Source organism: Buceros rhinoceros, unplaced genomic scaffold, assembly GCF_000710305.1.
Source record: "Buceros rhinoceros silvestris isolate BGI_N320 unplaced genomic scaffold, ASM71030v1 scaffold15442, whole genome shotgun sequence".
Taxonomy (NCBI): Eukaryota; Metazoa; Chordata; class Aves; order Bucerotiformes; family Bucerotidae; genus Buceros; species Buceros rhinoceros.
The window spans coordinates 9219-21861 of record NW_010400798.1 but is presented as its reverse complement, the minus strand read 5'-3'; the positions used below and the strand labels follow the sequence as shown (position 1 = coordinate 21861).

The following is a 12643-nucleotide window of genomic DNA, read 5'->3' as shown; positions in this document are numbered from 1 at the left end:
GAGGGAAGGACCACAGTGACCTAGGCAATATCTAATTGCAGGCTAAACTTTCTGGGTGGGCATTCAGCACTGGATACAAAAAAAGTAAAATCTTGGCAGGAGCTGCCAGGTCTCATTATTTTCAGTAGAGCTTGACATTTCCAGTGTTTAAAAAAAAAAAAAAAAAGGAAGAAAAAGAATAAAGTCAACAACTTCAAAGCAGTAGGGGCGTACAGAAAAAAATGTTTGAGCAAAAACAATTTAGCAGTGATATAATTACAGAGAGAAACAAGCAAAGTATTTTTTTTTCAGTCTTGCTCATGGCTTCTCTTCTCCCCTCCCTGTCCCCCCCCTGCAGGAATGGGAGCTGGTGGTGTTGGGGAAGTTGAAGTGGAACCTCGCAGCAGTCACCCCGCACGATTTCATTGAACACATCCTAAGGAAGCTGCCTCTCCCTAAAGACAAGTTGCTTTTGATCCGGAAGCATGCACAGACGTTCATTGCCCTTTGTGCCACAGGTAGGCCACGGTGCTCTGGGTGCGCCTGCTGCTTGGTGTGGGATCGAAAGGGCAGGGTAGTCCCCGGCGGGATGAAGGCTTTCCATCCCCTCCATCATTAGGTGATGCGGGAAGGGCGTCTGAAGCCAGGTGGGACTGTTCGCATTGTAAATCAGGCCCCAGATCTGTGTATAAACAGAATTGTTGCGGTCTGGAGCTGGAGTGCAGTGCGGTCCTGCTCCTGCCAGCGTATGTGGTACTTGTGCAGAGAAGACTGCAAGGCTGCAATAGACCGTCGATTTTCTGCTTTGCCTCTTCACTAGTATTTTTTAAAGGGCCACAGATCGTTTGTAAGGACAGAGGTGGGAAGGCCAAAATACCAGAAGCTGTTACGGCACATTAGCCCAAAACGCGTTGGGCTAATGCATTAAATTAATGTGTTCGTAAATTTTCCATTATCTGGATGCCGCCCAGGTAAAAGGTAAAAATTGTATTTTAACGTGTATGTGATACTACCACATTGCGGAACATAGGGAATGACAATTTTAAAGTAATGGTTCTTTTTTAAAACATTTGGATTCTTTCTCTAACTTCAAGAGGACAGTGAAACTAGTCTATTTCATAGGAAACCGTTACACTCTGCTTTTGTCGTATATTTGGCTGAATACAGTTTCTGAAGATTTAGATGAGAATAATTGCTTCTGTGGAAGAGAGGCTTTTAATTTAGACCTGTCTGCAAAACACTGGGGGGTTGTTTGTTTTCTTTTTCTTCCCCCCAGTAACTTTTACAAAGTAAGTGTACTGTGATTTTCATCCAAAGGATTAATGGTTAGACCCCTTCTTAGAAGCTAGACCTGGAAGAGATAAACAGCATGCAGTGTTTTCCAGGGTTTTTATCAAGTAGTATATGGCTCAGTGTTTGAAGTCACTTCAGTTTGACGTACCTAGTCCTTTGTGATAGGAACTGTTGTGCTTGCATGTTCGCAGAGGGGAAAAGACGGTGTGAGCATCTACTGCTATGGCTGCTTCTCGTTACTCGAAATGTAGTGTCTGGTTTTACAATGACATAGTTTATCGGTTTTAGAGAAGCTTGTATGGGCTGTGTTAGGATAATAGACGTTTGCGTTTCCAAAATGCTCACACTTTCCCTTCTTTTGCCACTGCTGCTTGTTCCTTTTTAGGCAGGAGTCCACAGGATCCAATAGAAGTATTGCTCAAAGTCTATAGGGTCACTCTTGGTAAATCTTCAGACATTTTTGGACTAATTAGCTTTTTACTTAGGGTTAATCTGTTAAAACAGCTTTCCCTTCTTCCCTTATCCAGGATTCATTCGCACTGCCCTTCTCAAAAAAAAAGGTCTTTCCCACGGATGTTCCTCTGGATCCTCTCGATACCATCACCCTCCAACATCCCTGGATATTGTCTTCCAAACCAGACCAATCTTCCCACTTTTTTGTTGCTTCCGCCTCTTACCGTAGTGTTTTGTTTTGTTTTATCCAAGAGAACGTTTTCTTGAGTGACCTAGATTTCATAGTGATTTAACTTGTCAAATTCTGGTCAGTAATCCTTCATCCTTGAAGTATTCCATATAACCAAACCACTGCAGGAGTGTGGGCCGTGAAGCAGTTTCCAAAGTCCAGGGCTTCTTTCCAGTCTTTCTCCTTGAATTCTTTGATGGTTAGCTCCATGCTTTACTAGTCCATTTACTGAGATCCAAAACAGCATCCCCTTTCCAATCCTTAGCCCAGTCACGGAATTCTCTCATGTGTTTCCCCCATGTGATCTGCTTCTCATACGTCTCCAATGCATCATCCAAAGTCTTTACATAGACTTTAAAGAGGCAACAAGTCAGACTCCCTTTTCTTGCAAATGAAAGACGTAATTGACGGTGTGTGGAACTTCTCGAAAGACAGGGCACTATGGCATTGGCTGTAGAGTTTCTTTTCTTCTCATCCTGTTTTCCACAAACGACTGTGTTGACGTTTAGTTCTGAGGTGGATCCACAACCCCTTGCCATTTCAAAGGCAGAGGCTTTAGCCAAGCCTTCATTCCTAGTTTTCTACCTCATTTCCAGTTTACCAGTTTATTCGTTTACAGTTTAGCAACCTTCTGCCCCCATTTGCATTATAGAAATCTTGTCGTTACTACTGTATTTCCCTTTCACTGCCGCTCTTCTCAAAGTCATTCTTACCTACTGTCTCTGGTGAAGAAAAGTCCCTTCTCATCAGACTTCCTTCCAGATCCAGTTGTCAGTTACTTCTCTTGTCCTGTTTGTTGCGGAGCTCTCTTCAGCTGCCGTGTTTCCTTTTCCCATTTTTCCCTCAAAGCTTCTGCTCTCTTCCAGCACGGGTTAAGCCTTGTGTTTCGTTTCCCCCTTTGCCTTCTTTCAGCAGTAAGATCTGCTTCAACATGTGGCTGCTTCTTCCCTTGCCCCCTCCATGTGTGTTTTTAGCCTGGTTTTGACACTTCAACTGTTAACAGACGTGACCTCTCTGCCTGTCTAATGACTCTGGCCTGCAGCACAGCAATGAATCTCTCTTTATTTTCCATTTCATCTCAGTGCAGTTTTCTCTGCTCTCAAGCATTTTTTCCCCTTCAGTGTACCGTGCTAAATCTGGCATATTTTGAACTTCTTTCCTGTTGACTGAGTTCTTTTTCACCAATTGCGCCATTTTAACTTTCCCGCAAATCGTTGTACCAGAAATTCTCAAGTGATCCCTGCCTTTACAGAGCCAGCTGTGATCTTGGTCCTGCAGTACTTGGTGTCAGCAAATGGAGACGGAAGCAACTGTTAACGGTTCTGGATGTTGTGCTGCATGTGTAGGATCGCTTTGGTGTTCATCTCTATTCTCCTTTCCATTTGAATGTTATGCAAAAGGAGATGGTACTTGGGTTTTTTTATAGTCCTCTCAGTCCTGTTTTATCATTTTGGCACTCTCCGTGTTTCTCTGTCTTTATTTGGAGTCCAGTTTCTGAAACAAGCTGCGTGGCTGTAAATCCATGGCCTCTCCCCAGTCCTTGTGGTGATTAATGATTCACATGAGCATGACTGAAACTGGAACATATCCCTCTGCCCTTGGTCCCATCTGAACATATGGCTGCTGAGCAAGACAAAAGCTTGTTCCCCAAATAAAAGTTTTCTCTTCCACTTCGCAACACTTTCAGGAGCCTCCTTTTCCACTGGAAGGGGCCAAAAGCAGTGTCGGCCCACAGCCCATCCCTGGCTGTGCTGCCAGTGCTCTGGCCTTGCAGACAAGGTGCTGTCACTAAGCGAGGGCTCGATCTGTTGGCTGGGAATTACCCACGCATAGACCAGCTTTCTTCAAGCTGCTGTGCTTAACTGCGCGGTAAGATTGTGTAGGTTGACACACACTGGCATAGCCCAGTCTGTCATGGTGTCATTCGTTTTCTCACCCCGCTGGTGACTCCCCATGCAAGCTAAGATCTCCTTCAAGAGTCTTCTGAATTTTGAAGCAAGAGAATTTTGGGGCAAGAGAAGCTGCATCTGGAGGCCTTGTTCTTACAGTTCACCTTGGCGAAAAAGCTTACTGCTTTTTTAGCATAGAAGGATCCTGCTTACCTATGAGCCTCTTGGAGATCATCCTTCTTTTGCTCTCTGGGTTCATGTCGCTTTGCCACTCTGACCCCATCTCTGTCTGTTCAACGCTTTGCACCTATAATTTCTCCTCTGTCTCTTCGCGCAGTGCTCTGCAGTTTGGAAATGTTTTCTCAGGAGTTGCCTGTTTGCTTGTACATGCCATGCTCCAAGCCAGGGAATCACTCCTGGAGGAGTGGGAGAGGGCACCGGTTACAGAGCTTTGTGCAGAGCATGCCACAGTGCTGATGAAAGAACTCTGCATTATTTCCTCAACTTCAGTGTGACCTTCATTTCTGTTTCTTCCAGCCTGTTCCGAGTCACGGATGCCCAGCTGCTTCCTTGCATTCCGCTCTGTTGTTGGAGGCTGTACATGCTGCTGTTTTGGGGGAGGGTATCCCTTTTTATCTCAGTGCCTGTAAGGGAAAAAGAGTTTGGGGGGAGGACAGGCTGTGCAAGTCAGGCTTTCAGATACGTACGTCTCTGAATGCAAGCTGTAATGGAGAGAGTAATCTCAGTGAAGAGGTTTTCAGTGTTTTGTGTAAGTAGAATGCAGAACTGGGAAGCAAAAAGCTTTCCAGACTTGCAGAGACAGAGGGCAACTTGTGCGGATCCCTAGACTCAGCGCTTTGCATGGTCTCTTCTGTGCTTCAGCTGAGTCCTGTGGCAGGTGAGATGTTCCAGTGATGGATACAATGCAGCATCTCATAGACCGGTGGCTTTCAAAGCCTGTTTCTGCAAAGAGGCTAAGGAAGAGGAGGAAAATTTCAGCTCTAAGTCAGTTTTGTACAGTGTGCCAAACCTCTGCCCACTGTTTCTGGGACATTAATCATCTACATTTGAAAGCTGAGAAGGCTTTTTTTTTTTTTACTTCTGGGCCAAATCCTGAGCCCTTACTCAGACAGAAGTTCTGTGGAAGTCAATGGGAGTGTTGTCTGAGTAAAGACTGCAAGATGAGGCCCACAGCCCTAGTAGTGATCTGGAGGGTAACCACACAGAATGCTCTGTGACACCGAGAGGCATATTTGGTCCTCAGGATTACTGCTGGGCAAGCCTACTATGCATCCTTCCCCTGTCAGTCAACGTAAGAGTTATTTGGCTCTGTCCCTGCAGAGAATAAAAGTGTGATGTAGGTTTTATTCAGGACCTGTTCTTTGCAGAGGGAAAGAAAGAAGTCCACAGAGGCTTTGTTGTGTGGATTAATCTCTTAGAAATAAAATGCGTGCTGCGGAGCAGCAGTGGTTGCACGAATGCTTCTTGCATGACAGAAGGAAAAATAATCCAGGTGAATTTATTACCATACTGAAGAAGACTCTTACTCTTACTGGGAGAGGCAGCTTGTATCTGTATATTGAGCTTTCTAGCAAAATGAAGCAACAAGGACGGTGGCAACTCATCAACAAGTAAGCAGGGCCTGGGGATTGTTTCGTACAAGCAGACTCACTCCTTAAGTTGTAGGACCCATCAAGTCTGGGAAGATGAGGTAGAAGGGACATCAGTGAAGAGAGCCTTTGCTGATAGAAGCTGGTCTTAATTGCAGCACTGCCAGGTAAGTTGCCCTCTGCCTTACCAGCTGCAGATGCGATCTTTCAGTGGTTCAGGCACTGGCATAATCCTGATCCTTGGTTAGCCTGCCTTAGTTCTACACCTTAGTGAATGTGTAGAACAAGTGAAAATAATAATCAGTGCAAACAGGTGTTGAGAAGTAGCATTTATGATCATCTAAAAAGCATATTGCTGTGCATGCTCACATACTTTATTATATAGACTGTTGGATGTGTTTCCTTGTCTCTGCCTCACTTGGAGGGTTGTGATTAGCATTTAGGATACTGTAGATCCATTCGTGTGAAGGCCAGTCACTTTTGGCCTTACTGTAGCCCAGGTACAGAATTAGTTGTCTGCCCTCTAGCCTACTCAGAAAATAGAAGCAGGACTGCATCCTGTTTTACTTGACAGTTTTCTGTTTGGTTGTGCTTGGCGCCACCATGCCCTTTTTTGAAGGGTTGGAGAGTCATCTGGTTCTGCCTTTAAAAGCAGAAATAGTTAACGTGAGGGAAAATTGCAGTATCTTGTAGAAATACAAAAGCAAGAGAAAAAAATGACCAATGCGGTTAAAACCAACTGTGTTTGAAAAAAAAAAGTAGCACAGTGATGCTCAAATTGCGTTTGGATCAAAATAGGCAAGAATTAAATTCACTACTTACATTGTTTTCGTTAGACCTTTCTTTTAAACTTCATTGGTTAAATATAGATCCACGCTTGTCCTCCTAGTACGGTCTTTGGCTGGGTGAAGTTTGAAGCTGGGTGAAATTTGACCGTTATCTCTATCATTTTATAAGCTGGTATTGATGACTGTCATAATGGTGTTCTCCTGATGGCAGTAATATTCCTTTTTTTTCTTCTTTTTCCCCTCTGTGAGAAGCATTGCCTTCCTCAAGAGAGCAGTTTCCAATTCTGCATTTGCCACTCTGAAAATAAATGTCTTTCAAAGCATAGAGATGAAAACTGGCTGTTAAACAAACCCACCCAGTATCCAGAGCAGTAACAAGTGTCATTGTAAGAAGGTAGAGTTCCACCTGGCTTTGGCACACTGAGCACGTTCAGCCTGGATATTTGTCAGTGCTCTTTTCCTTCTGTCAGTTTTCGTTTATTGGCTGCGAGTTAGGGCTTCCCCTTGCAGGACCTCTCTGGGTTCCTGCCTCCAGTTCCCTCCTGCTTTAGACTGACTGTCAACCTTGCATTTTCCTGGCTCGGAAGTAGTGAAGTCCACTGCATCAGCAGAGAGCCAGCAAAACAGCTTGGCCGCAGTGCGCAGGGTCCTAGAACCTGACCGTGGATGACATGTGCTGCACTGGCAGAAGAGCGTCCTTGGCACGTGCACGTGTTCATGCGCTGGCTGTGTGAGCTCCAGTCTGAAAGCAGGGTGCAGATTCAGGGTACCCTTAATTTGCTTGATGACTCTGGCTGGCAGGTCCAGGGGGCTGTGTTTCAAAGTGCACTGTTTGTTGTATTGGCCTTTCTTCTTTTTTTTTCCAAAGTCAGCGGGGTTGTGCAAGGTTGGTCTCTTGTTTTCAAGGTCTTTTAGGAAAAAGGTGTTACTAAAACGGAGATGGGGTGATTTCTAGTGTTCATTGCCTGGGAATAGAAGATAAAACAGGTCATGCTTTGTAACAACCCGGAATCTTTCCTTGAAGTGTTCGTGTGCTCAGATTCTCATAGACTATGTGTTGCGCTACTCCTCTAGCTTGTAGCAAGACTTGTTTGTACTTTCCTGCAGAATTGCGTAAATAACAGCAAAGTTAAGAGACAGAGCCATGCGTTTGGTGCCAGCTCTGGAGGCCCATTAACCAAGGTTGCACATAGGTCCAAAAGAAGGGTCTAGCTTAAAGCCTTGCTTCAGCTGTCCAGTAAGAAGTTCTTTTTGTAAGATTGGCTCTGTAATTCAGCGTTCATCATCTCCATCAAGAATTTTAAGTAAAAGCATATGTTTCAGATGCAGATGTGAAGGTCCTCTCCGACCTTTTATTTTGATTTTTTAGATCTCAGGGCAAACTTTTGACTTAATTCTGGGGACAGTTTCACCTGGGTGAAAACTGAGTGAGGATGACATGACTTGGCTTGGTGTCATGGGGGAAGCAGGGAGTCTGTAATTGAAAATAACGTGTAAAAAGCTTGTTTTGAATTTCTTGGTAGAAGATAAGAAACTCAGAGGGAGATCCTGCATCCCCTCAGATACGGTACTTACTATTTATGCTTTCATTGCACCTTGACAAACATTTCACGTAGTTATTGCTTTGCTTGAATATGGAAATATGTTAATTACGGCCTTTATTCCGCTGCCTGCTCTTTTCCTCAGCCTTTTCTATTCAACCCTCTAGGTGGCCCAGCACAATGTGGCTTCTTTTCTTTCAATGAGCTCTTTCCACACTAATAGGGTCCAGGGTGATGTGGAGAACCATGTGCACAAAATTGGTGCACCACCCCCCATCCCTTTGTGGGCATGTCAGGTTAAATTCATATCAGCAGGAGGGTCACTGCCATGATTTTCAATAGCGCGAGATGAGGTGATGACTTCAGACAATGGCGCCACACTCTGCAGTTGGAGACACTTGCCTCGCCAGTTGCAGTAGTTAATTAATATGCTAAAAATAGAAGCCAGTGATACAAATCGCTGCCTGTTGTACAACAAAGACTGGGCATGTGTAGCTTTGATAGCCAAGTTTATGGTGCTTGTTATGGAGGGAAGTTAGTTTAGAGCTAGAGGCAATGTAAGACTTTCTGGATGCTGAGCTTTAGTCGCTCTGGGCCTCTGGCCATTCGCTCGCTGTCTCATTTGCATTATGAATGACATTAAAGGAACTAACAAGGTTATTGGGCATAGAAATGTTCTCATGTGACCCCACGTGGAAGCAGACCTACAGCAGTGCTAGTTGGCAGGGGCACTGTGGCTCTTTATTCAGCTTCCTAGGAAGACAGTTTCTGGGAGTAGATAGAAAATCAGCCACGAGAAAGCTGGTGTTCGGATAATGTTAAGGTCTTGATGCAAGCCCCTAGGAGGCAAGGAAGTTCAGAGGGCAGGCTGGAGCTGTGTCCTTCACTCAGCCCGCTGTGCCTGGCCGGTGCTGAGCGTGGAGTGAAAGACGTGGGAGCTCCCAGTTGCTTGTCCACCAGCCGCTTGGGGATGGGCGAAGCTGTTCCTTGGGGGCTCAGCGACCATGCATAGGGGTGTTGGTCCATCGGGCCTTCTGACTGGGTCCATGTCTTCCTGCTACTGGCTCAAATGATGGGTGGGAAGGGGTGGGTTTTGATTCTCACCTGCTGCATCATAGTTTCCCTAGGGACCATTCAAACACTGGTGAAGTTTGAGAGGTTTCGCATGATATTTTTACTACATCTTCCCCAAAACTTGTGACAAGAAGGGATAAACTATGGAAAGTCCCTTGCCGGCTGTAGTTCCCATGCATAACTAGGAGACAGTTGGGTAAGTCCAAAGATTAAGTGCAGGAGTCGCTTCCCAACTTAGGGCGATGTTGGCCAAGTGCAGCCTCATTCACACCAACACAAGCACAGGGGATTTGCAAGCCCAAGCAAAAGCAGTGTGTACAAGAGGAGTAATGGACGTGTGGAGATGTAGTCGGTTTATCTTTTTATCGGATTTATCTTTTTTTAAAGAGATTATTGCGATTACTGATGACTTTCTCGATGGAGATGAGAGCAGATTTTTGGGGACACTAAGTCTCTTCCATAAATGTTTGAACATTCTTAAATTTTATAGAAGTTTCTTTTTTGCTCTGTGGACCAGGAGGACACGGGAGAGTCAGGCAAATACATAAACATTTGCAACCTTTATAAAAAACTCTTGTTATCACAGTCCTTTAACCATTCCTTCTCCTCATATTGGACTTCGTATTGGATTGCCGGTGGCCCAGCAATCACACTTCTGTGGAGTCATTAGCAGCCAGATCAACGCACAGGAACAAGCTACTGCAGCAGTCACCCAGTGCCGAGTCCTGGGGACCCCATCAGTAGCAATGAGTAAGAAGAGAGGCAAAATGGCATAAAACGATGGCTGTTTTGAAGGCTTAAAGTGCCACTCTATGGCCCGCTCTCACGGCCTGGCCCAGTGATAAGTGCAGCCACACGCCGAGGCACTGGGGATAGGTAGGCTCTGTGGGGGGTGCATGAGCTGTGTGTCAGGCAGTGGTATCTATATTTTGTTGTCATCCGTCTGTAGGCTGGATGGGGGTAGCCCTTGCACGTGTGCGTATCGATCCACGGGAGGTAAATGTGAAGCAGTTTTGATCATGGAAGTGCAATTCCTGTTACCTCAACATGTGCTGAGATAGCATCCTCAGGGCTGTGTCCTGTACTGATCGTTAGGCTCTCCTATTGACTCACTCATTAGTGGGGGTAATATAGCTTAATTTCCAAGATCATCACCTTTCCGATGTACAGTGGATTACTACTACTACAATAGCACATAATTATGATTTTTACAGTGATGGCAGTCTACGGTTGTTGCTGCAGTTGATGGGCATTTGCTCCTTCAGAAGTGTTTGTCAGTGCGATGTCTGCTGATCTCCCCTGCTAGGAAGGACAGTGGGCTTCAGCAGTGTGCAAGGGTGGGCTTGCAGGTGGTCATACCCTGGTGACTTTGTTAGGTGGATCAATCCATGTCAGGGTTTCATCTCCTCCATTTCTCTCCCCGCTTCTAACATCCCCCCGTCCAGTCTGTCCAGATGAACATTATGACATGAGTCCCATTCTTACCCGACTGCTTCATGCCTCATGTGTCTCAGGGACGTATTCCGGCCTGGAGCATTACGTGCCACCTCCGCAGCTATTGTGGTGTCTGCCAGCTCAGAGTCCGGGAGGCTGAGAACAGCTCTCTGCGTGTCTAAAACCTGAGTGCTTACTCAGGTATCAACAGTGTTACAGAATTCGTGCTAGCTGAACAGAGAGGACTTGGGGTCTGTCCTTGAAGGAAGGGCAGTTTTCTCTAACAATCTGTTTCTAGAAATAGACCAAATATATTGATCATGGTTTATTGCATATTAAGTATTACTTGGGTTTCCTCTTCCTTCTTCTCCAGTCCCCCCAGCTGAAAACTGATAGGGAGTGGTTGGTTTATGAGTTATTATTGAACCAAAGAACTTGCAAACCAAGTTTCATTTTAGGAAGATAACAGTAACGTAGAAGACCTTCTGGAAATGGTATTTAGTAAGATATGCCGATAAACCTGTGGCTGTGGCAGTATCATAAGCCACAAAATTGCCTTATAAAGGTCAAAAGAACAGTTAGTTTTATTTTAATTTCTTTCCCGATCTCCACAGATGCATGAAAGGAAGTTTTGAAATGTATTTTCAACTTGTTCATTAAGAAATAGTAGGAATGACGAATGTGATCGGTCTTTTTTCTTTGATTGCATAGCTATGGGCTGTAAGTGTTCTCACTTCCTAATTGCAAAGGTGGTAGAGATGAACCGTTAATTAAAATTTCTTTCCTGGACAGGTCTTTAATGCTCCAGTTAATTAAGTCTTTAAAAATTGACGTGACTGAAAATCTCAGTTTGGTCCTTTGTGATACCTTACTCCATTTAATTTTCCGGTTATACAGAGAGCTCTAATGTGACCAAGACCCAAATTTCTGACATAAATTACAGAAAGCCTCCTTCTTCTCCTTCCTTTTCTTTAAAACTAAGGCAAGACTATTAAAAATTGTCCAGGTTTCCTTTATGCATCAGTGAGAATAAAAGACCGAACTGCATTTCCATTTTAATTTGCAGATCTGTTACCCCTCCTTTGACTGCTTGTGATGAGCAGTGTGACTAATGAGCTCCACCAGACCAAAAAGAGTGGCACTTTTCCCTTTCTTGTACTTCCCCATTTTTTATTCTTCCCTGTGTTTTTTTTATGTTGCTTGCCTCTGATGTTTTGCAGCTTTTCTGCTCTGTGCTTGGACTAATTCCCAGATCTGTTCTTGCAGATTTTAACTTCGCCATGTACCCACCATCAATGATAGCAACTGGAAGTGTGGGAGCAGCCATCTGTGGCCTTCAGCTTGATGACGGGGACAGCCTCACGGACCTCCTGGCCAAGATCACAAACACAGATGTGGTGAGTGTCCTGCATTCCTCTTCTCCTTTCACTTCTGAGGGAACAGTGGAGAACTGGGCTGTCAAACCCAGACTTCAGCCTGAAAGCCCGGTGGAGTGAAGGAGGGGAGTGCAAGCACGGACCTGGCACCTTGTTTGCAGTGTTTTGAATGTCCAAAGCTCCTTGGCCTCTCAGGGTCAATTTTCATTCATGCTTCGTTAAGCAGCTCGGTGAGGAGAGCCTGCTCTGCCCACCCTGGCTGGTGGTCAGACAGGCTATAGTGAGGGCCACCGTGGGTATCACCCCAGGAAGTGGGGCAAGGAGTCAGACAGCAACCTTTGGGGCATAAGGTAAAGCAGTATGTGTGCCAGTCCTGCGTTTGCAACCTTGAAACTGCTCCTCTGTCCCTCACTGAGGTGTCACCTAAAAATGCTTGACTCGAAGGAAGTGAGTAATGAGCTAATCCTCCAGCAGTGGCACAGTATGAGGTAGGTGCAACCCAGGCTGACTGGGTTTTTGTCTATAAATTCACTAAGCTTGTCCCATGGAGGGCATTTCTTGTCTTCTCAGAAAGTCCTGTTGTCAGTAGGAGAGGGGAATCTGATGGCATTTCAGTGGTGCTTGAACTCATTCAAAAGTGAGTTTTCCGGTCAGGGTTCAGCTTCTAGTGGGGTCGTAGAAAAACCCAAACCTGACAACTCTGCATGGCAGTCTCAGCAGAAAGCTGGGAGGACTGAAAGGAGCACGCAGAGTACATTCCCCCGGGGCTGGTGCCTCTCCCACTGGTACGGTCCCACTGTGGGACCTTGCAGGGAGAGCTGATGCACCTGCAAATTCCAACTGCTTGGTCTGTGGGTAAACAGGAGTTTAATTTCTTGCAAAACTGACAGGTTTTGCCCTGATGAATTTCACTCAAAAGGGAGGAAAATGAGTGAGGCTTTCTGAAATGCAGGCACCTATGAAGGTAATGGTTTTTT

General features: G+C 45.2%; 1 protein-coding gene across 1 annotated transcript; it reads left to right on the top strand.

Moving 5' to 3' along the window:
* Positions 1–337: 337 nt before the first annotated feature.
* Positions 338–11687, top strand: LOC104489833 (G1/S-specific cyclin-D2; the record flags this gene model as incomplete). Its single annotated transcript, XM_010132040.1, has 2 exons — positions 338–497; positions 11557–11687. Coding segments are annotated over 2 exons (291 nt in total), but the record flags the coding sequence as incomplete, so codon positions are not given.
* Positions 11688–12643: the final 956 nt, after the last annotated feature.